Below are 23,777 nucleotides of genomic sequence, written 5' to 3'. Positions count from 1 at the left end.
TTACGACAGTTGAACTAAGCTCATGAGGCATTATAATAATAATAATAATAATAATAATAATAATAATAATAATAATAATATGCCATTTATGCCCCACCTCTTTAAGGAATTCCTGGGATAGGATAAAGTAATCCTTCTACCCCCCCTTACCCCACCCCCAAAACATTTAAAAAAATAATAATAATATTGTAAAGTGGTTGTCCCACTGGCTATCATAAGGTGAATGCACCAATTTGTGAGTCGCTCTGGATAAGAGCGTCTGCTAAATGACGAAAATGTAAATGTAGCAGACGCTTTTATCCAAAGCGACTTACAGTCATGTGTGCATACATTTTTACGTATGGGTGGTCCCGGGGATCGAAACCACTACCCTGGCGTTACAAGCGCCATGCTCTACCAATTGAGCTACAGAGGACCAATATATAATAAGTTATATTCTTCAAGAATCAATGGGATGCCTATATATCTTACATTTAAAGGCAGAGGCTACAAATACGGAGTGTTCGCCCCCGCCACGCCCCTCTTGAGACGTATTTCTCAAATCTGATCCGAATCACTTCTGCACACACGTTTAGGCCTACGTTTCTCGCTTTACTCACCATCTTCTGAACCCTCAACCAATTTGATCGATATGAGGATTTAGACTCTCTCTCCGTCTCATATTTCTGAACATCTGCGATTTGAACGAACGTTCCAAAAATATATATTTAGGCTACAACCTTCTCTGTCTGTTGTAACGGATATTGCCGTAGCACAAGCAAGACAGTCTATACATTGCATTTGGGCAAAACAATTAGCGTTTTGTGTGATGATGTGATCATTATAGTTATGCTGCCATATAGCCAGCAGTCGTGGCTCCCGTTTAGCCAATGTTTGCAATGATGATGAAAAAATTACATTAAATCGCTATTGACTGCCTTTCTGTGTCTTGCTTGTTTGGTATGCGGTGTAGGCTCAGTGCCGACCCGTCATTCAGGGCAGGTGTTTTGAGCCCCACCTGTTCAGCAAAAAAAAGCCCCATGGGTGCTGCCGTAGAGTTACATTAGAAGTGCCCATCCAAGAAGGCTCAAGGCCATTTGCCACAGATAAAATGACGTCAAATCACGTTATATCTACCGTAGCTTAATTTGGACTAATCATGTCAATATCACACTTTCAAAATCTTAGCTGGCAAGCTAGACAAGCAGTCATCATCATGAATCACGCGTAATGGGTAACAAAGGAGCAAACAACAACTGCTTTGTTCAGATTAACTTTATTTCATATAGAGATTTTCAGAGCAATTTATTTTCACACAACAAGATTGAGACCCAAATGGCACCCTATTCCCTAATGCACTTTTGACCAGGGCCCATATGGCTCTGGTCAAAATAACTGCACTATGTAGAGGATAGGGTGCCATTAGGGATGGATAGCCTTCAGTCCTGATAATTTCTGCAATTAAATTGACATGATTTTCATTTTGTTTTTAATGTTTTTTGTTGAAGAAAAAAATATTCAGGGTGCATTAGTATGCTACAGGCATTTTGCAACATTTGGGTTTGAAAAATCCTTCTAGTACAATAATTGTCATTTGGAAAACTCAGCAATATCAATCACAATTACAAGCTTATTTGCAGCAGTATTCCCTACAATAACCTGAATTGTGTACTGATAAACTGATCCTTGCAATAATACACAAATTGCCTGGCAGACAAACAAACACACAAACACACACACACTAGCAGGATTTACAGTGGTACTGTAGGCTTATTTTTAAATACTGCAGACCGCCACCCATTGTTAATCCTTTTCAAAGACAAAATTCAATTTGTAAGGTATTTTTGTTGTGCATACACAAGCTATGTTCTTTGCTTAGCTAGACCTTGCATACACACATATACTCACTCATTCACACACACTCACAGAAATTCAAACTCACAATAATAATTTTCTGAATGTTAATAATAAGTCTCCTGTTCCACCCAACCTATAAAAGAGAAAGAAAAAGAATAGTCAGACACGAATACGACTCTATTAGACAATGTCATTATATCCCATTATCTCTTCATCCAAGCGTTTCAATATGAAAAGGCCCTTTTAACTCAGTGACTCTCTGATCCCCAGCACATCAATCTGATTATTAACATGACTAATTACCATGAGCAATTAACTGTCATGATAAATGAACTTTTTAAAATCATAACCCTAACCTTAACCCTTTAACCTAACTCCTAATCTTAAAGCTAACCTTAACCCCTAACCCTAACACCTAGCTAACGTTAGCCACCTAGCTAACGTTAGCGTTAGCCACCTAGCCAACGTTAGCCACAACAAATTGGCAGGGCTTGACAACTATTACAGACTACAAAGGGAAGCACAGCCGCGAGCTGCCCAGTGACACAAGCCTACCAGACGAGCTGAATCACTTCTATGCTCGTTTCGAGGCAAGCAACACTGAAGCATGCATGAGAGCATCAGCTATTCCTGATGACTATGTGATCACACTCTCTGTAGCCGATGTGAGTAAGACTTTTAAGCAGGTCAACATTCACAAGGCCGCAGTGCCAGACGGATTACCAGGACGTGTACTCCGAGCATGCGCTGACCAACTGGCAAGTGTCTTCACTGACATTTTCAACATGTCCCTGACTGAGTCTGTAATACCAACATGTTTCAAGCAGACCACCATAGTCCCTGTGCCCAAGAACACTAAGATAACCTATTAGACAACGTCATTACATCCCATTATCTCTTCATCCATGTGTTTCAATATGAAAAGTCCCTTTTAACTCAGTGACTCTCTGATCCCCAGCACATCAATCTGATTATTAACATGACTAATCAACATGAGCGATTAACTGTCATGATAAATTAACTTTTTTGAATATTTTTGTCTGAGTGACAGACAACCGGCATCTTCTGTGTCTCTGTGTCCCTCTATGGCACATATTCTATGTCACGCTAAGTCACTTTTTATCAGTGGTGGAAAAAGTACCCAATTGTCATTCTTGAGTAAAAGATACCTTAATAAAAAATGACTCAAGCAAAAGTGAAAGTCACCCAGTAAAATACTAATTGAGTAGAAGTCTCAAAGTATTTGGTTTTAAATATACTTAAGTATAAAAAATAAATGTAATTGGTAAAATATACGTAAGTATCAAAAGTAAAAGTATAAATCATTTCAAATTCCTTATATTAAGCAAACCAGAAGGCACCATTTTCTTTTTTTAAATGTATTTACGGATAGCCAGGGTCTCACTCAGACATAATTTACAAACAAAGCATGTGTGTTTAGTAAGTCCGCCAGATCAGCAGCAGTAGGGATGACCAGGGAGTTTCTCTTGATAAGAGCATGAATTTGACCATTTTCCTGTCCTGCTAAGCATTCAAAATGTAACGAGTACTTCTGGGTGTCAGGGAAAATGTATGGAGTAAAATGTACTTTAATTTCTATAGGAATGTAGTGAAGTAAAAGCTGTCCGAAATATAAATAGTAAAGTACAGATACACCCCAAAAACTACTTAAGTAGTACTTTAAAGTATTTTTACTTTACACCACTGCTTTTTTTTATCACCTATGTGTCACTATGTTACTCTATGTCACCCACCTCCAGGACACCTCCTGATGATGAGCTTGCGGATCTCGTCATAGATGAAGATGAGGACACTGTAGGGGAGGGCACAGAACCACCAGGAGACCCTGAATGAGAAAGAGAGAGAGAGTCAGCGACAAGGGAAAGGTGGGTGGTGTATTCATTGTAAAATCCCAGCCTGGTCTCATAGACTAGACATAACATAGTAAAAGCAAATCTGGGACAATTTTAGCATTTTAGCATTTTAGCAACTTTGCAACTACTTACTACTTTTTAGCTACTTTGCAATTACTTAGCATGTTAGCTAACCCTTCCCATAACCCTAACCTTAAACCTTTAACCTAACTCCTAACCTTAACGCTAACCTTAACCCCTAACCCTAACACCTAGCTAACGTTAGCCACCTAGCTAACGTTAGCGTTAGCCACCTAGCTAACGTTAGCCACAACAAATTGGCAGGGCTTGAAAACTATTACCGACTACAAAAGGGAAGCACAGCTGCGAGCTGCCCAGTGACACAAGACTACCAGACGAGCTAAATCACTTCTATGCTCGTTTCGAGGAAAGCAACACTGCATGCAGGAGAGCATCCAGCTGTTCCTGATGACTATGTGATCACGCTCTCCAAAGCCGATGTGAGTAAGACTTTTAAGCAGGTCAACATTCACAAGGCCGCAGGGCCAGACGGAGTACCAGGACGTGTACTCCGAGCATGTGCTGACCAACTGGCAAGTGTCTTCACTGACATTTTCAACATGTCCCTGACTGAGTCTGTAATACCAACATGTTTCAAGCACACCACCATAGTCACTGTGCCCAAGAGCACTAAGGTAACCTGCCTAAATGACTACCGACCCGTAGCACTCACGTCTGTAGCCATGAAGTGCTTTGAAAGGCTGGTCATGGCTCACATCAACACCATTATCCCAGAAACCCTAGACCCACTCTAATTTACATACCGCCCCAACAGATCCAATGATGATGCAATCTCTATTGCACTCCACACTGCCCTTTCCCATCTGGACAAGAGGAACACCTACGTGGGAATGCTATTCATTGAGTACAGCTCAGCGTTCAACACCATAGTGCCCTCAAAGCTCATCACTAAGCTAAGGACCCTGGGACTAAACACCTCCCTCTGCAACTGGATCCTGGACTTCCTGACGGGGGCCCCTCAGGGGTGCGTGCTCAGTCCCCTCCTGTACTCCCTGTTCACCCATGACTGCATGGCCAGGCACGACTCCAACACCATCATTAAGTTTGCAGACGACACAACAGTGGTAGGCCTGATCACCGACAACGATGAGACAGCCTATAGGGAGGAGGTCAGAGACCTGGCCGTGTGGTGCCAGGATAACAACCTCTCCCTCAACATGATCAAGACAAAGGAGATGATTGTGGACTACAGGAACAAAAAGAGGACTGAGCACGTCCCCATTCTCATCGACAGGGCTGTAGTGGAACAAGTTTAGAGCTTCCAGTTCCTTGGTGTCCACATCACCAACAAACTATCATGGTCCAAACACATCAAGACAGTCGTGAAGAGGGCACGACAAAGCCTATTCCCCCTCAGGAGACTGAAAAGATTTGGTATGGGTCCTCAGATCCTCAAAAAGTTCTACAGCTGCACCATCGAGAGCAGCCTGACTGGTTGCATCACCGCCTGGTGTGGCAACTGGTCGGCCTCCGACGGCAAGGCACTACAGAGGGTAGTGCGTACGGCCCAGTACATCACTATACCAGGCGGTGTCAGAGGAAGGCCCTAAAAATGGTCAAAGTCTCCAGCCACCCTAGTCATAGACTGTTCTCTCTGCTACCGCACGGCAAGCGGTACCGGAGTGCCAAGTCTAGGTCCAAAAGGCTTCTTAACAGCTTCTACCCCCAAGCCATAAGACTCCTGAACAGCTAATCAAAGCTACACAGACTATTTGCATTCCCCGCCCCCCCCCCCACCCCACCCCAACCCCCTCTTTTACGCTGCTGCTACTCTGTTTATTATTTATGCATAGTCACTTTAACTCTACCCACATGTATATATTACCTCAATTACATTTACATTTACATCATTTAGCAGACGCTCTTGTCCAGAGTGACTTACAAATTGATGCATTCAACTTATGATAGCCAGTGGGACAACCACTTTATTTCTGTTTTATATTTTTATATGGGGGGTTGGGGGGGTAGAATAATTACTTTATACTATTCCAGGTATTCCTTAAAGAGGTAGGGTTTCAAGTGTCTCCAGAAGGTGGTCAGTGACTCCACTGTCCTGGCGTCGTGGGGGAGCTTGTTCCACCATTGGGGTGCCAGAGCAGCGAATAGCTTTGACTGGGCTGAGCGAGAACTGTGCTTCCGTAGAGATAGGGGAGCTAGCAGTCCCTCGTTTGGGTGTAGGGTCTGATCAGAGCCTGAAGGTAAGGAGGTGCCATTCCCCTCACAGCTCGGTAGGCAAGCACCATGGTCTTGTAGTAGATGCGAGCCTCAACTGGAAGCCAGTGGAGTGAGCGGAGGAGCGGGGTGACATGAGAGAACTTGGGAAGGTCGAACACCAGACGGGCTGCGGCGTTCTGGATAAGTTGTAGGGGTTTAATGGCACAGGCAGGGAGCCCAGCCAACAGCGAGTTGCAGTAATCCAGACGGGAGATGACAAGTGCCTGGATTAGGACCTGTGCCGCTTTCTGTGTAAGGTAGGGTCGTACTCTGCAAATGTTGTAGAGCATGAACCTGTAGGATCGGGTCACCGCTTTGATGTTAGCGGAGAATGACAGGGTGTTGTCCAGGGTCACGCCAAGGTTCTTTGCACTCTGGGAGGAGGACACAATGGAGTTGTCAACCGTGATGGCGAGATCATGGAGCGGGCAGTCCTTCCCCGGGAGGAAGAGCAGCTCCGTCTTGCCGAGGTTCAGCTTGAGGTGGTGATCCGACTTCCACACTGATATGTCTGCCAGACATGCAGAGATGCGATTCGCCACCTGGTTATCAGAAGGGGGAAAGGAGAAAATTAATTGTGTGTCGTCTGCGTAGCAATGATAGGAGAGACCATATGAGGATATGACAAAGCCAAGTGACTTGGTGTATAGAGAGAATAGGAGAGGGCTTAGAACTGAGCCCTGGGGGACACCAGTGGTGAGAGCACGTGGTGCGGAGACAGATTCTTGCCACGCCACCTGGTAGGAGCGACCTGTCAGGTAGGACGCAATCCAAGAGTGAGCAGCGCCGGAGATGCCCAACTCGGAGAGGGTGGAGAGGAGGATCTGATGGTTTACAGTATCAAAGGCAGCGGATAGGTCTAGAAGGATAAGAGCAGAGGAGAGAGAGTTAGCTTTAGCAGTGCGGAGAGCCTCTGTGACACAGAGAAGAGCAGTCTCAGTTGAATGACCAGTCTTGAAACCTGACTGGTTTGGATCAAGAAGGTCATTCTGAGAGAGATAGCAGGAGAGTTGGCTAGAGACGGCAAGCTCAAGAGTTTTGGAGAGAAAAGAAAGAAGGGATACTGGTCTGGAGGAGGGGTGCAACTCTCGCTCTCTTGAAGATGGAAGGGACATGGCCAGCGGTCAAGGATGAGTTGATGAGCGAGGTGAGGTAAGGGAGAAGGTCTCCGGAAATGGACTGGAGAAGAGAGAAGGGGATAGGGTCAAGCGGGCAGGTTGTTGGGCAGCCGGCCGTCACAATTCGCAATATTTCATCTGGAGAGAGAGGGGAGAAAGAAGTCAAAGCATAGCGTAGGGCAGTGTGAGCAGGACCAGAGGTGTCATTTGACTTGATAAATGAGGATCGGATGTCGTCAACCTTCTTTTCAAAATGGTTGACGAAGTCATCCATAGAGAGGGAGGAGGGAGGGGCAGGAGGAGGGGGATTCAGCAGGGAGGAGAAGGTGGCAAAGAGCTTCCTAGGGTTAGAGGCAGAGGCTTGACATTTAGTGTGGTAGAAAGTGGCTTTAGCAGCGGAAACAGAGGAAGAGAATGTAGAGAGGAGGGAGTGAAAAGATGACAGGTCCGCAGGGAGTTTAGTTTTCCTCCATTTCCACTCGGCTGCCCGGAGCCCTCTTCTGTGAGCTTGCAATGAGTCGTCAAGCCACGGAGCAGGAGGGGAGGACCGAGCCGGCCGGAAGGATAGGGGACATAGAGAGTCAAAAGATGCAGAAAGGGAGGAGAGGAGGGTTGAGGAGGCAGAATCAGGAGATCGGAGGGAGAAGGATTTAGCAGAGGGAAGAGATGATAGGATGGAAGAGGAGAGAGTAGCGGGAGAGAGAGAGCAAAGGTTGCGACGGCACATTACCATCTGAGTAGGGGCAGAGTGAGTAGTGTTGGAGGAGAGCGAGAGAGAAAAGGATACAAAGTAGTGGTCGGAGACTTGGAGGGGAGTTGCAGTGAGATTAGTAGAAGACCAGCATCTAGTAAAGATGAGGTCAAGCATATTGCCTGCCTTGTGAGTAGGGGGGGGGGACGATCAGCGGGTGAGGTCAAAAGAGGAGAGGAGTGGAAAGAAGGAGGCAGAGAGAAATGAGTCAAAGGCAGATGTAGGGAGGTTAAAGTCACCCAGAACTGTGAGGGGTGAGCCATCCTCAGGAAAGGAACTTATCAAGGCGTCAAGCTCATTGATGAACTCTCCAAGGGAACCTGGAGGGCGATAAATGACAAGGATGTTAAGCTTGAATGGGCTAGTGACTGTGACAGCATGATGGGTCAGGGAATAAAGAGAGAATGTCCACTTGGGAGAGATGAGGATTACTGTGCCACCGCCGCGCTGACCAGATGCTCTCGGGGTATGCGAGAACACATGGTTAGACAAGGAAAGAGCAGTAGGAGTAGCAGTGTTTTCTGTGGTAATCCATGTTTCCGTCAGCGCCAAGAAGTCGAGGGACTGGAGGGTAGCATAGGCTGAGATTAACTCTGCCTTGTTGGCCACAGAACGGCAGTTCCATAGGCTGCCAGAGACCTGGAACTCCACGTGGGTCGTGCGCGCAGGGACCACCAGATTAGAGTGGCAACAGCCACGTGGTGTGAAGCCTTTGTATGGCCTGTGCAGAGAGGAGAGAACAGGGATAGACAGACACATCTTTGACAGGCTACAGAAAAAGGCTACAATAATGCAAAGGAGATCGGAATGAAATTAACTAAACATCTGGGAAAGCGAGAGCGGGGCCTCCCTCACTTAGGTTTCACTGAAACACTCAAATATATCTCCTAACTTCCACTTTAGAAATTATAATTGTTGTAAACTACAGCGGTTTAATGTTTTCTAGGAATCTAACTAGTTTATTCAGCTAGCTAACTTGGTACAGTATTCTTCTGTGAAAACCGTCTAGGGCACCGAATCCTATGACGCCAAAGCCAACTAGCATGCCAGCCTCCAATAACAAGGTTTAGCACCAATACTCGGTTACAACAAACCACCAGTGTGTTAACACACAAAGCAGATCATTCGTGTCCGTGTTGTGTAAAGTTTTGGGTTCGTTTTGACAGTTTGAGTGAGTACGTCGTCAACTTATTCAGCCAGTTAGTTAGCTAGAATAGTTAGCATACTAGCTAGCCATTGCTCTCTGCCAACGAACGAACACCTCCTCCCATGGCACGAACACACAGAGAGCCATGCTAACGTTAACTAGTCACCCATGTCCCGAATTCCCTTGAACGACTCTTGTTACCAGTATGTAAAAACAAAACAAAAATAAGTGTAGGTTATAAACTTACCCTTAGTAGCTACTGTTAGGCAGTTAAGTGCAAAGCTAGCCACTGAATCGATTCAGCCAGTTCGTGTCTGTCCCAACGGAGAGAAAGCGTCTCCAAATATTAAAGCTAGGTCGTTCCAGCTATTGTTTGGTTAGCTATCCAATTACCTCGACTAACCGGTGCCCCCGCACATTGACTCTGTACCGGTACCCTCTATATATAGCCTCCCTACTGTTATTTTATTTTACTGCTGCTCTTTAATTATTTTCTATTTTCTATTTTTTACTTATCTATTTTTTTCTTTAAAAACTGCATTGTTGGTTAAAGGCTTGTAAGTAAGCATTTCACTGCAAGGTCTACATCTGTTGTATTCGGCGCATGTGGCAAATACAATTTGATTTGATTGGAATTCGTAACATATTGTACAAATTGCAATTCGTAACATATTGATAATCCATGCAGATTCACCCTCAGAATCATTGGGGTGATACGAGGATGTGATGAGGGTGTGAGGAAATCATTTGTGGGACATGTGTTAGGCCTACTGCTGCTAGGTAGCTCTCTCTCTGCTCTCCCCCTCCCCTCTGTCTGTCCTTGATTGCAGGAGTGAAGTCTGGTGTGCGGGAGTCAGGGTTCCAGCTGCAGCTCATTCACCATAATCACCTCAGCCTTTAAGACCCGGTCAAACTTTCCACTCATCGTCAGATCATAGTCAAGACAACCATGTTAGTCTCGCTGCCGACTCAACCTGTCTGTTTTCGCTCTTGTGTTTTTTGGACTGTTTATTTACTTTTTCTCCTGTGCCACAGATATTTGGAACCTGACTCCTGCCTCCGCTTCACTCCTGCCACCACCATCCTGCTCTCCACTATCGGGCCTCTCCTTTGGACTCACCACGGACACTAGGACATTACGGTACCACACCTGCCCTGACCTGGATCTGTACCCTCCCTGTAACCTGGACTTGCTCTTCCCCATTTATTGGAAACCTGGACTATTGAACATTATAATAAACCTGTTAAAACTTCTCTGGCTTGGTGTACTTGTCTGCATTTGGGTTCTATCCAGTTAAATCATAACAGTATGATCTGACCAACATGAACCCAGCAGACAGTAGCTCGGATACCACCCCAGAGTGCACTCAAATTTGGACTGCCATAGCCAATCAGGGCATTCTACTTGGCCAACATGATACCCTGTTTAAGACGATTGCTGAGGACAGTCAGGTGCTGCTTAATCAGGTTCAATTACTCACCAATCAAGTGTCTGCCCTTACTACCCCGTCAGCCCAGATCAGAGAGCCTTTTGTTCCTGCTCCAGAGCGCTATGACGGGAACATGGGAACCTGTGGCGATTTTTTGACTCAATGCTCGTTAGTGTTTGAACAACAGCCCCTCACCTACGCCTCAGAAAGAGCCCGTATTGCCTACCTTATCAACTCTACTATCGGTTCCGCTCGTGCCTGGGGATCCGCGGTCTGGGAGAGTCAGTCGGACATTTGCAACGCTTACGTGGCCTTCACCACGGAGATGAGGAAGGTTTTTGACCACCCCGTACGAGGCAAGGAGGCTGCGAAACGGTTGTTTTCTCTTCGGCAGGGGGCTCGTAGTGTGGCGGAGATGGCAGTGGAGTTTCGGACTTTAGCAGCAGTGAGTGGTTGGAATGACGAGGCATTACAAGGAGTGTTCATCAATGCTTTGTCGGAGACTTTAAAAGATGAATTGGTGTCATATGATGAATCGCCTATGCTGGATAATCTTATTTCACTCACTATCAGGTTGGATAATCGGATTCGGGGAGCGCCGCCGGGAGAGGAGTGTTAGTTCCAAGCAACCTGTCTGTCATCAACAAACTCCTCCCTGCATCGTCCCTACGGAGAGAGCCGTGTCTTCCCGAGTCGATACGAGGAGCACTGGAACCCGAAGCCATGGAGGTGGGTCGTGCACGGTTGTCCTCAGAGGAGCGTGCACGTCGTATTCAGGCTCGGGTCTGCCTGTATTGTGGAGAAGCTGGTCATTTCGTTCCTTCCTGCCCAGTTCGTCCGGGGAAAAGGGCCGGCTCATCATTTATGGGAGAAGTTTTGGTGAGCCGAGCAGCGGATTCTTCCTCTTCTCCCCGCATTCTGCTCCAGGCATCCCTCCAGTGGCAGTCCCAGAATTTCTCTGTTAGTGCGCTGATTGACTCTGGTGCCGACGAAAGCTTTTTGGATAGAGAGTGGGCTCAACAAATGGATTTGGAGACTGTTCCTATGGACTGTCCGCTGCAGGCTAAGGGTCTAAATGGACAATTGTTGACCCGCATTACCCATCAGACTGTTCCTGTTTGTCTTAGAGTGTCGGGAAATCATCAGGAGAACATTCAATTCCATATTATCGACTGCCCACAGACTCCCCTGGTCCTTGGTATCCCCTGGCTCATAAAACACAATCCACACATTGATTGGGTGACAGGTAGCATTGTTTCATGGAGCACATTTTGTCATGTGAATTGTTTGTGTTCTGCTCAGACTCCTGCCAGTACTGTGCCTCAACCTCCACTGGAGTCCATGGATCTTTCTGCTGTTCCTGACGTGTATCATGACCTGGCATCCGTTTTCTGCAAACACAGAGCTACTTCTCTTCCTCCTCACCGGCCTTACGACTGCGCCATTGACCTCCAGCCAGGAGCCCCGCTCCCCCAGCAGTCGCCTGTACAATCTCTCCCGGCCGGAGACGGAGGCTATGGAGAACTACATTCGGGACTCCTTGGCGGCAGGTATTATGCGTCCTTCCTCGTCACCTGTAGGAGCGGGATTCTTTTTTGTTGCTAAGAAGGATAAGACCCTCAGACCCTGTATTGATTACCGTGGACTTAACAACATCACCATTAAGAACAAGTATTCTCTGCCTTTGATTAATTCTGCTTTTCCCCTCCTTCATGGTGCTACCATCTTTACGAAACTGGATCTACGAAATGCGTATCACCTGGTGCGCATTCGTAAGGGGTGATGAATGGAAGACTGCCTTCAACACACCCTTGGGACATTTTGAGTATCGGGTTATGCCTTTTGGGTTGTCTAATGCCCCTGCTGTTTTTCAGGCACTAGTCAATGATGTCCTTCGGGACATGTTGAATCGGTTTGTTTTTGTCTATCTGGATGATATCTTGATTTTCTCAGAGTCCTCCCAGGAACATGAACTGCATGTGCGCCAGGTGTTGCAAAGGTTGTTGGAGAACAAACTGTTTGTGAAGATGGAGAAATGTGAATTTCATGTGTCTGAGACCTCTTTTTGGGTTACATCATAGTAATATATAATATATAATATAATTAGTCATTTAGCAGACGCTCTTATCCAGAGCGACTTACAGGAGCAATTAGGGTTAAGTGCCTTGCTCAAGGGCACATCGACAGATTTTCACCTAGTCGGCTCGGGGATTAGAACCTGCATCATAGCTCAGGGGGAGCTGCGGATGGACCCAGCTAAGATCTCTGCTGTCACGGACTGGCCAGCTCCCTCTACCCGCAAACAACTTCAACGATTCCTGGGGTTTGCGAACTTCTATAGGAGGTTCATCAAGGACTACAGCCGCATTGCGGCGCCACTCACCGCTCTCACCTCCATCTCACGACCGTTCGCTTGGAATGAAGGGGCCGAATCAGCGTTCGAAGAACTGAAACATCGCTTCGCCTCGGCTCCCATTCTGATGCAGCCGGACCCCGACCGCCAGTTTGTCGTGGAGGTGGATGCATCCGACACTGGGGTAGGTGCAGTGTTGTCACAACGTTCTCCTGAAGATAACAAACTGCATCCCTGTGCTTTTCTCTCAAGGAAACTTTCTCAGGCAGAGAGGAATTGTGATGTTGGAAATCGTGAACTGCTCGCCGTTAAGCTGGCTCTCGAGGAGTGGCGACATTGGTTGAGGGGGCGGAACAACCCTTCATCGTTTGGACGGATCATAAGAATCTGGCTTACCTCCAGTCAGCGAAGCAGCTCAACCCCCGTCAAGCCAGGTGGGCACTATTTTTTGGGAGATTCAATTTTTTCTGTCTTACCGTCCTGGGTCACGCAACGTCAAGCCTGACGCCCTGTCTCGTGTTCATTCGGCTGTTGATACTGGTAGTAACCCTGAACCCATTTTGCCTCCTACCTGCAGTATTGCAGTCATCACATGTGACATCGAGGGGATTGTTAGACAGGCTCAACATCATCAAGCTGACCCTGGGAGGGGTCCTCCTAACCGGATGTTTGTCCCTGAGTCTGCTCGCTCCCAGGTACTTCAGTGGGCTCACTGCCTCCCCCTTACCTGTCACCCTGGAGTTTCGCGGACCCTTGACTTTGTGCGACGGAAGTTCTGGTGGGCCACGATGGAGGCGGACACTCGAGCCTTCATTGCTGCTTGTACGGTATGTGCACGAAGTAAAAACTCCACCCAGGCCAGCGCTGGTCATCTACGACCTCTACCTATACCCAGCCGGCCCTGGTCGCATATCGCTATGGATTTTGTCACTGACTTCCCCCTCATCTGGTAAGACTGTCATTCTTACGGTGATTGATCGTTTTTCTAAGTTCGCTCATTTTTTTGGCCCTACCTAAACTGCCCACTGCCAGAGAGACGGCTGATATTTTGGTTGAACATGTGTTCCGCTCTCATGGTCTACCCACGGATATTGTCTCTGACAGGGGTCCCCAGTTTGTCTCCCAGGTGTGGAAAGCTTTCTGTAAAGCTTTGGGCATTACATCCAGCCTGTCCTCTGGATATCACCCCCAGACCAACGGGCAAGCCGAGAGAGCGAACCAGGAGATGGAGACCGCACTTCGCTGTGTCACTGGGTCTAACCCTGGGTCATGGAGCTCCATGCTCCCCTGGGTGGAATATGCTCATAACACCTTGACTAACGCTTCCTCTGGTTTGTCTCCTTTTCTGTGTGCTCTGGGTTATCAACCTCCCCTGTTCCCTTCCCAAGAGAGGGAACTTGCGGTACCCTCGGTGCAGTCCCACATGCGCCGCTGCTGCAAGGTCTGGAGGAAGGCCAGGGTAGCTCTGTCCCGAGCTTCGGCGTACATGCAGAGGCAAGCCAACCGTCACCGGTCCCAGGCTCCCGGTTACTCTCCTGGTCAAGAGGTATGGCTGAAGTCACGGGACCTTCCATTGAAGGTGGAGTCGAAGAAGATGGCGCCTCGTTTTATAGGACCGTTCAAGATACTGTCTATTGTTAACCCCTGCGCGGTTAAGCTACAGCTTCCTGCCTCCCTACGGGTTCATTCCCACCTTTCATGTTTCCCAGATTAAGCCTGTGTCGGTTAGCCCTTTGTGCCCGCCCTCTCGTCCCCCTCCTCCGCCCAAGATCGTGGGTGGGGGTCCGGTCTACACTGTCCGGCGACTTCTGGATGTTCGCCGCCGGGGTCGTGGTTTCCAGTACCTGGTGGATTGGGAGGGTTATGGTCCTGAGGAACGTTCCTGGGTGCCCAGGAGCTTCATTGTGGATCCTGCTCTGGTTCGTGAGTTTCATAGGTTACATCCTGATAAACCCTGTCAGCCGCCAGGTGGCGTCCGTAGAGGGGGGTACTGTTAGGCCTACTGCTGCTAGGTAGCTCTCTCTCTGCTCTCCCCCTCCCCTCTGTCTGTCCTTGATTGCAGGAGTGAAGTCTGGTGTGCGGGAGTCAGGGTTCCAGCTGCAGCTCATTCACCATAATCACCTCAGCCTTTAAGACCCGGTCAAACTTTCCACTCATCGTCAGATCATAGTCAAGACAACCATGTTAGTCTCGCTGCCGACTCAACCTGTCTGTTTTCGCTCTTGTGTTTTTGGACTGTTTATTTACTTTTTCTCCTGTGCCACAGATATTTGGAACCTGACTCCTGCCTCCGCTTCACTCCTGCCACCACCATCCTGCTCTCCACTATCGGGCCTCTCCTTTGGACTCACCACGGACACTAGGACATTACGGTACCACACCTGCCCTGACCTGGATCTGTACCCTCCCTGTAACCTGGACTTGCTCTTCCCCATTTATTGGAAACCTGGACTATTGAACATTATAATAAACCTGTTAAAACTTCTCTGGCTTGGTGTACTTGTCTGCATTTGGGTTCTATCCAGTTAAATCATAACAACATGTTTTGGAGGTGTTGAGGCTGGGGATTTTTGAGTGACTTCAGGGGTAGTTCATTGTAAAATCCATGTATATGAGAAAGTGTGATATGAGAAAGGCACGTGAGGGACTTAGTAGTTTTGGGGTAGAATGAAAAACGGGGGTGTTGGGGATAGGATGTCATTGCTTTTAGGGTAGGGTGGAGAGTGTGTTGTCTATTACTGACTTCAGGGGGTACATGCGGAGGGCGATGTCCATTCCTGGGCAGTAGGACAGGAAGGCAGCCAGAGCAGTCTCAGCAAACAGGCCAAAGATCAGGATACGATTCCTGTTAAGGAAATGGGGATGGAAGAGGTGAATACAGGAAATAGTTCAGCAAGAAAAGGGCACAATTTTTAATAAATAACCATAAGCCTACTACTTATACAAAGTCAAAAATCATCTCTTACATTGTGTGTGTCCCAAATGGCACCCTATTCCCTATATAGTACACTACTTTTGACCAGAGCCCTATGGGCCATGGTCAAAAGTAGTGCATTATATGGGGGATCGGGTGCCATTTGAGACGCATCCTTTTCCACTTACTTCATGCCCTGCTGGAAGACAGAGTTCCTCCTGGTCTTGCAGATAACCAGATCAGCCCACTGCACTACCACGATGCTCGCAAAGAACGAGGTATGACAGGTGAACTCAATGATCTTTCGCTGCTCATAGGTCTGCAAAAGGAAACACATCTTACACCTGTTGTAGTCAATAAAAAGAAAAACTCCAGCACACAGGTAATTTTGATGCATCCAACCATTTAGATCCATTCAATTGTTGGAAGCATCAAAATTACCAGTGTGCTGGAATTTTTCTTTTTATTGACCACCATGACCACAATTTTTTCTCCATGCACCTGGTAGTACGTCAAGGTGTGCAAGTTTACGTAACAAATAAAAACTGTTGTAGTAACTTGGTGTGGCTCTGCTTAAAATATAGCTACTGACTGCATGGACCTTTAACCTTTCGCTCCAATCCGTAAGTGCTATGTATGTTAAACCCTCTCATTCTCACCCACTGCTGTCCATAGCTGTCCTCCACCTCGTTGTTAGCACGATCATCCCAGTTCAGACGGATGCCAAGGAGGGTCCCTGGCCAGAAGCCATTCTCAGCCAGGATCACAAAGTAGGTGAAGAAACCTGCTACGGCCTGGATCATACCTGGAGAGAAAGAGACAAGTCCATCAGCACAATATACACTGAGTGTACAAACATGACATAGACTGACCAGGTGAATCCAGGTGAGAGCTATGATCCCTTATTGATGTCACTTGTTAAATCCACTTCAATCAGTGTAGATGAAGGGGAGGAGATAGATTTAAGAAGGATTTTTAAGCCTTGAGACAACTGAGACATGGATTGTGTATGTGTGCCATTCAGAGGTTGAATGGGCAAGACAAAATATTTAAGTGCCTTTGAACGGGGTATGGTAGTAGGTGCCAGGCGCACCGGTTTGAGTGTATTCACGCTCAATAGTTTCCAGTGTGTATCAAGAATGGTCCACCACCCAAAGGACATCCAGCCAACTTGACACAACTGTGGGAAGCATTGGAGTCAACATGGGCCAGCATCCCTGTGTAACGCTTTCGACATCTTGTAGAGTCCTTGCCCTGACGAATTGAGGCTGTTCTCAGGGCAAAAGGGGAAGCAACTCAATATTAGGAAGGTGTTCCTAATGTTTTCTACACTCAGTGTAACTTTCAATAACTGGCATGAATAACAGAGGGTAAAACGGCAATCTGTGCATCTGAAATGGCACCCCATTCACTATTTTGTGCACCACTTTTGACCAGGGCCCATGATAGGGGGCCATTTAGGATGCATACAAAATCATTTGTTACACTACATCATAGTATTTGTGTAGATTTGAGTTCCACCGTTGATGTGTGTGTTTTAGTTCATTTTATAGGATATCATATGGTGGACAGACACAAGGGTGGAAACCTATTCCCTATATAGTGCACTACTTTTGACCAGGGCCCATGATAGGGTGCCATTTAGGACACAGACCCATGGATGAGCCTGCAAGGGGAGGAGGTATTCTGACCTATCTGTCCGTAGGCCATGCTGATCAGTCTGTCGTTCACCAGCTTGTCCGTCTTTGGGCACCGGGGCTGACGCTTCATGATGTCACTCTCAGCCGTCTCGTAGGCCAATGAGATAGCAGGAACCTGGACCCAGACAGAGAGGGGGGAGGGAGAGAGAGGGGGGAGAGGAGAGAGAGAGAAAGAGACGGAGAGAGAGAGCAAGGGAGCGAGAGAAGGAGAGAGAGGAGTGTGAGAGAATGTATGACAGACAGAACAATGTGATACAGCTATACGCAGCAAACATGCCCACATTGGCACGATGTGGGCCCAATGCGGGCTAAAATATTGGCCCCATGTAGGCTGCCAACATTGGGCCAATGCACTTTTTCTATTTAATAAGAAATGATTTATAATTTATTTGTGACACTTTCAATTCAATGCTTAAAGTGCATAATTTATTAGCCTTAAAAGGTATTTAGGGAAAGTAATACATTGCATCAGAAAGACAACCAAGTTGTTACTATCATACATATATTTTTTACAAGAGAAACTGCTAAGTTTCTCATATGTCACAAGTATTTTTAAAGACGTCATCATTGGCATTGTACAAGATCACCAACATTTGGGCATCACATAACAGAACCCTTAAACTGGAATGACACTCAGTAACAGTTGCACAAAAAGAACTATGTGCAAATCACGGCCCCAAATATTCTAATGAGCCCCCGCCTCTAGCTGGGTTTGGTGTGGGCTAGCCCGTGCTGGGCTTGGTGTGGGCTAGCCCGTGCTGGGCTTGGTGTGGGCTAGCCCGTGCTGGGCTTGGTGTGGTCTAGCCCGTGCTGGGCTTGGTGTGGGCTAGCCCGTGCTGGGCTTGGTGTGGGCTAGCCCGTGCTGGGCTTGGTGTGGGCTAGCCCGTGCTGGGCTTGGTGTGGGTTAGCCCGTGCTGGGCTTGGTGTGGGCTAGCCCGTGCTGGGCTTGGTGTGGGCTAGCCTGTGCTGGGCTTGGTGTGGGCTAGCCCGTGCTGGGCTTGGTGTAGGCTAGCCTGTGCTGGGCTTGGTGTGGGCTAGCCCGTGCTGGGCTTGGTGTGGGCTAGCCCGTGCTGGGCTTGGTGTGGGCTAGCCTGTGCTGGGCTTGGTGTGGGCTAGCCCGTGCTGGGCTTGGTGTGGGCTAGCCTGTGCTGGGCTTGGTGTGGGCTAGCCTGTGCTGGGCTTGGTGTGGGCTAGCCTGTGCTGGGCTTGGTGTGGGCTAGCCTGTGTTGGGCTGGTGTGGGCTTGATGTAGGCTAGCCCGTGTTGGGCTTGGTATGGGCTGGCCCGTCTTGGACCGGTGTGGGCTAGCCTGTGTTGGGCTGGTGTAGGCTAGCCCATGTTGTGCTGGTGTAGGCTAGCCCATGTTGGGCTGGTGTGGGCTTAGTGTGGGATAGCCCATGCCCACCTTGTCCACTGAATATCCACGAGGCCAATGGGGTCATGTTTGCTGGGTAGGTTCCGTAATAAAAAAGCCCTGACTATTGGTTGAAGGTATTACCAGTGAGGCAACAACAGGGCAATGTGTGTGAGTTAAGGTGGGAAATGGACATGTGAGATCAGAATCCACACAGCAGAGTGGATACAAATCCAGTTTGCTTTAGTGGATTTAGCAGCTCTCACCCTGACCCAGGGCAGGGCAGTTGGGACTAATAGATTGTAAGGTAGTGTATGATCAAGCTAAGAGAACGGCTGGTCGTGACTGTGAGTGTCAAGGAGTAGAGATATGATGCCAGTCATAGAATCAAGAATTCGCATGCTCGACTCAATAGTTCATAATCAAAAGTCTTTGGGTGCAGGGTTTAAAAGGCAGATAAAACTGTGAAAGTAAAACTCACACTCACTGAAATAGTTTTAATGTTGTTTAGCAGCAGCAGAAGAGATCAAATAAACTGACTGCTAAAGAACATTACAACTATTTCAGTGAGTGTGGGTTTTACTTTCACAGTTTATCTGCCTTTTAAACCCTGCACCCAAATACTTTTGATTATGAACTATTGAGTCGAGCATGCAAATTCTTGATTCTATGACTGGCCATGTTGACTCATCATATCTCTACTCCTTGACACTTACAGTCACAACCAGCTGTAAGACTAATCCTGGACTAAAAATTACTTTCAATTGAGATTCAACATGGTTTTTAGTCCAGGAATAAGGATTAATCTGTGTCCGGGAAACCGCCCCAAGACTATTTCAGTGCGGGTTTTCCTTTTCCAGTCAGCATGGCAGGTCCTCACCATGTCAGTTCCCAGGTCGATACAGAGGATGGTGACAGTGCCCAGGGGCAGGGGAATGCTGGCGATGATGAAGAGGAGGAAAGGGCTGATCTCTGGAATGTTACTGGTCAGGGTGTAGGCAATGGACTTTTTCAAGTTATCAAAGATCAGACGGCCTGTTTGGGATTGAATAAGAACAGATAAGTTGATTGAATTACAGTATTTCACTTTTTTTCACTTTCTTTCTCTCTCTCTCTCTTCCTTCCTTCCTTACCTTCCTCCACTCCTGTGACGATAGAGGCAAAGTTGTCGTCCAGGAGGATCATGTCAGCAGCCTGCTTGGAGACATCAGACCCAGCGATCCCCATGGCAACCCCAATATCAGCCTTCTTCAGGGCAGGTGAGTCATTCACTCCATCCCCAGTAACCGCAACGATTGCCCCCTAGAACAAGAGAACAAAGGGTCAGGAAATAAGAAATATTTTAGTTCACTGCTGTGAATGGGAGATAAATGCAGTGTTTGTCTCTGTCAATTTTGGAGCCATTTTCCCATCAAATACTTTTCTATAGAATAATAGCCCCACAATATCAAACTCTGAACAGGAGAATAGATTCAAAATTCCTAACTCCAAACCATGCTTTAATTATAAAGTGACTCAAACACACACACATACACACACACACACACACACACTCGCATTCACACATGCACACACGCACACAGACGTCCTTTCACCGTTCTCTGGCAGCCCTCTACAATTATGAGTTTCTGCTGAGGTGAGGTGCGGGCGAACACTATCTCAGTGTGGTTCCTGAGCAGGTCATCCAAGTATTCTGCGCTCATGTCCTTCAGGTCCCCCCCGTGCACCACACAGGCCTTGGCATCCCTGGGGGAGAGACACAGATACAAGCCGATAGTGAGAAACAACACAAATACACACACGAGCGTGTGCAAAATCACACATGAGCGCTCGCACACAGGCGCACACACACACAGGCACGCACGCACACGCACACACCTGGGGTTGACTTGGCTCAGTGGAATATTCAGCCTTTCAGCGATGTCCTCCACAGTCTCGTTGCCCTCGGAGATGATGCCCACGCCTTTAGCGATGGCTTTAGCAGTGATTGGATGGTCGCCTGTCACCATAATAACCTGGCGGCATAGAGGACCATTAATAGCACATCATCACAACTATAAGCACAACATATATCATCGTTACCTGTCACCACATACAACAATCTGTTGTTGTTTTTTTCTCTGTTTTGCTCATTTATGACATTCGTGCCTGTGCTAACTTATACACATTGCCATCTTTTTTGCTTTCTGTTTTTCTCATTTATCATGAACATGTATGTGTTAGCCTAACATTATCGCTCTTCTGATTGGACGCAATGAGACATGTTTGGATGTGTTGGCTGATTGGTTAATTGGTTGTAGGGTTGCAAAATTCCAGTAACTTTCCCAAAATTCCCAGGTTTTCCAGAAATCACGGTATGAGGATTCCTAGATTTCACGCTTATTCCGGGACTCTTCCGTGATTTCTGGAAAACCTGAGAATTTTGCTAAAGTTACAGGGAATTTTGCGACCTTTCTTGGTTGATGACTCACCTTAATCCCGGCGGAGCGGCACTTCCCCACAGCGTCGGGCACGGCAGCGCGGGGAGGGTCAATCATGGACATGAGGCCCACGAAACACAGCCCCTCCGTAGGGAAGTTGACCTCCTCACAGTCGAAGGTGAACCCCCGAGGGAACTGGGCCGGAGACAGTGGCAAGTGACAGAACCCTGAGGGAGAGAGAGACAACAGACAGAGACATTTTTTAGATATCAAGGTTCAAATCTGCTTTTGTATTTGATTGAGTTTCTATGACAGGAAAGATGTAAGGAACAGATAGGGAGATACAGATTGAGAGGGGACACATATAGGAAGGGCACAGACAACGACCAGGGGGCATGTGTGGTCTGGAGATATAAAACATAGTTGAGTCCCAAATGGTACTCTTTATACTGTACTGTACGTACCTAGAACTCTCTCTCCCAGCCCTCCCAGCTCCATGTAGGCACTCTGGAAAGCTTCGTTCCAGTTGGCATCCATTGGAACCTCCTGACCGTGGATCATGATGGTACTACACCTAAGAGATGCACAAACACATAGGAGTTATTCACCTGTTGTTGTCAATCAATGAGATATGTACAGTGCATTCGGAAAGTATTCAGACCCCTTCCCTTTTTCCACATTGTTACATTACAGCCTTATTTTAAACTGGATTAAAATTATATATATATATCCTCATCAATCTACAAACAATACCCCATAATGACAAAGAGAAAACTGGTTTTTAGAATTTCTTGCAAATTTATAAAACCTAAAACACAGAAATACTTTATTTACATAAGTATTCAGACCCTTTGCTATGAGACTTGAAATTGAGCTCAGGTGCATCCTGTTTCCATTGATCATCCTTGAGATGTTTGTACAACTTGATTGGAGTCCACCTGTGGTAAATTCAATTGATTGGACATGATTTGGAAAGGCACACACCTGTCTATATAAGGTCTCACAGCTGACCAAGCCATGAGGTTGAAGGAATTGTCCGTAGAGCTCCGAGACAGGATTGTGTCGAGGCACAGATCTGGGGAAGGGTACCAAAAAATGTCTGCAGCATTGAAGGTCCCCAAGAACACAGTGGCCTCCATCATTCTTAAATGGAAGAAGTTTGGAACAACCAAGACTCTTCCTAGAGCTGGCCGCCCGGCCAAACTGAGCAATCGGGGGAGAAGGGCGTTGGTCAAGGAGGTTACCAAGAACCCGATGGTCACTCTGATGGAGCTCCATAGTTCCTCTATGGAGATGGGAGAACCTTCCAGAAGGACAACCATCTCTGCAGCACTCCACCAATCAGGCCTTTATGGTAGAGTGGCCAGACAGAAGCCACTCCTCAGTAAAAGGCACATGACAGCCCACTTGGAATTTGCCAAAAGGCACCTAAAGGACTCTCAGACCATAAGAAACAAGATTCTCTGGTCTGGTGAAACCAAGATTGAACTCTTTGGCCTGAATGCCAAGCGTCACGTCTGGCGGAAACCTGGTACCATCCCTACGGTGAAGCATGGTGGTGGCAGCATCATGCTATGGGGATGTTTTTCAGCGGCAGGAACTGGGAGACTAGTCAGGATCGAGGGAAAGATGAACAGAGCAAAGTGCAGAGAGATCCTTGATGAAAACCTTATCCAGAGCGCTCAGGACCTCAGACTGGGGCGAAGGTTCACCTTCTAACAGGACAACAACCCTAAGCACACAGTCAAGACAACGCAGGAGTGGCTTCGGGACAAGTCTCTGAATGTCCTTGAGTGGCCCAGCCAGAGCCCGGACTTGAACCCGATCGAACATCTCTGGAGACACCTGAAATAGCTGTATAGCGACGTTCCCCATCCAACCTGACAGAGCTTGAGAGGATCTGCAGAGAAGAATTGGAGAAACTCCCCAAATACAGGTGTGCCAAGCTTGTAGCGTCATACCCAAGAAGACTCGAGGCTGTAATCACTGCCAAAGGTGCTTCAACAAAGTACTGAGTAAAGGGTCTGAATACTTATGTAAATGTGTTATTTCAGTTTTTTATTTTTAAGAAATTTGCAAGAATTTCTATAAACCTGTTTTTACTTTGTCATTATGGGGTATTGTGTGTAGATTGTTGAGGGGAAAAAAACTATTTAATCCATTTTAGAATAAGGCTGTAACGTAACAAGGGGTCTGAATACTTTCCGAATGCACTGTATTTACCACAGAGTTGGATAGAGGGCACATCTATGTATCTTTGGCATAATGGCTTCTGTGACTATGGTATTTACCTATTGAGGGACACACAGTTTTGATGTAAATAAATACCTGTCCAATATTCTCTCAGGTGCTCCCTTCATAACGAGTAGGTGGCCATTTTCATTGTCTTCATGTTCATGAATGGAAAGCTTTCAGAAGGAAGTTAGAAGATAAGAGTATATATATATACACGTTTTACTCTTTTATCATTGCAGTCATTAAATATTTAGTGGTTCTTGTGGTTCAAAATACTTCTGAATTGTAGATTGTTCTGTAGGTCTGTTTGTACAACAATTAAACATTTTTTGTTTATGCAGTTGTGTCTTT

General features: G+C 46.9%; 1 protein-coding gene across 1 annotated transcript in view; it reads right to left on the bottom strand.

Annotated features, from left to right (window-relative positions):
* Positions 1-1,245: 1,245 nt before the first annotated feature.
* Positions 1,246-23,777, bottom strand: part of LOC121581286 (sodium/potassium-transporting ATPase subunit alpha-2-like) — a 32,226-nt gene continuing 9,694 nt past the window's right edge. The window contains exons 12-24 of the mRNA XM_045224746.1: positions 23,520-23,599; positions 21,656-21,765; positions 21,243-21,418; positions 20,650-20,786; positions 20,367-20,517; positions 19,905-20,073; positions 19,652-19,806; positions 17,410-17,533; positions 16,378-16,523; positions 15,907-16,037; positions 15,548-15,649; positions 3,591-3,682; positions 1,246-1,969 (exon numbers count right to left, since the gene is read on the bottom strand). Coding sequence (XP_045080681.1) covers positions 1,941-1,969; positions 3,591-3,682; positions 15,548-15,649; positions 15,907-16,037; positions 16,378-16,523; positions 17,410-17,533; positions 19,652-19,806; positions 19,905-20,073; positions 20,367-20,517; positions 20,650-20,786; positions 21,243-21,418; positions 21,656-21,765; positions 23,520-23,599 — 1,602 coding nt within the window. The 3' untranslated portion in view covers positions 1,246-1,940. The remainder of the gene's footprint in view (positions 1,970-3,590; positions 3,683-15,547; positions 15,650-15,906; positions 16,038-16,377; positions 16,524-17,409; positions 17,534-19,651; positions 19,807-19,904; positions 20,074-20,366; positions 20,518-20,649; positions 20,787-21,242; positions 21,419-21,655; positions 21,766-23,519; positions 23,600-23,777) is intronic.

This window comes from Coregonus clupeaformis, chromosome 14, assembly GCF_020615455.1.
Source record: "Coregonus clupeaformis isolate EN_2021a chromosome 14, ASM2061545v1, whole genome shotgun sequence".
Classification (NCBI taxonomy): domain Eukaryota; kingdom Metazoa; phylum Chordata; class Actinopteri; order Salmoniformes; family Salmonidae; genus Coregonus; species Coregonus clupeaformis.
This window is presented reverse-complemented; position numbering and strand designations above follow the sequence as displayed.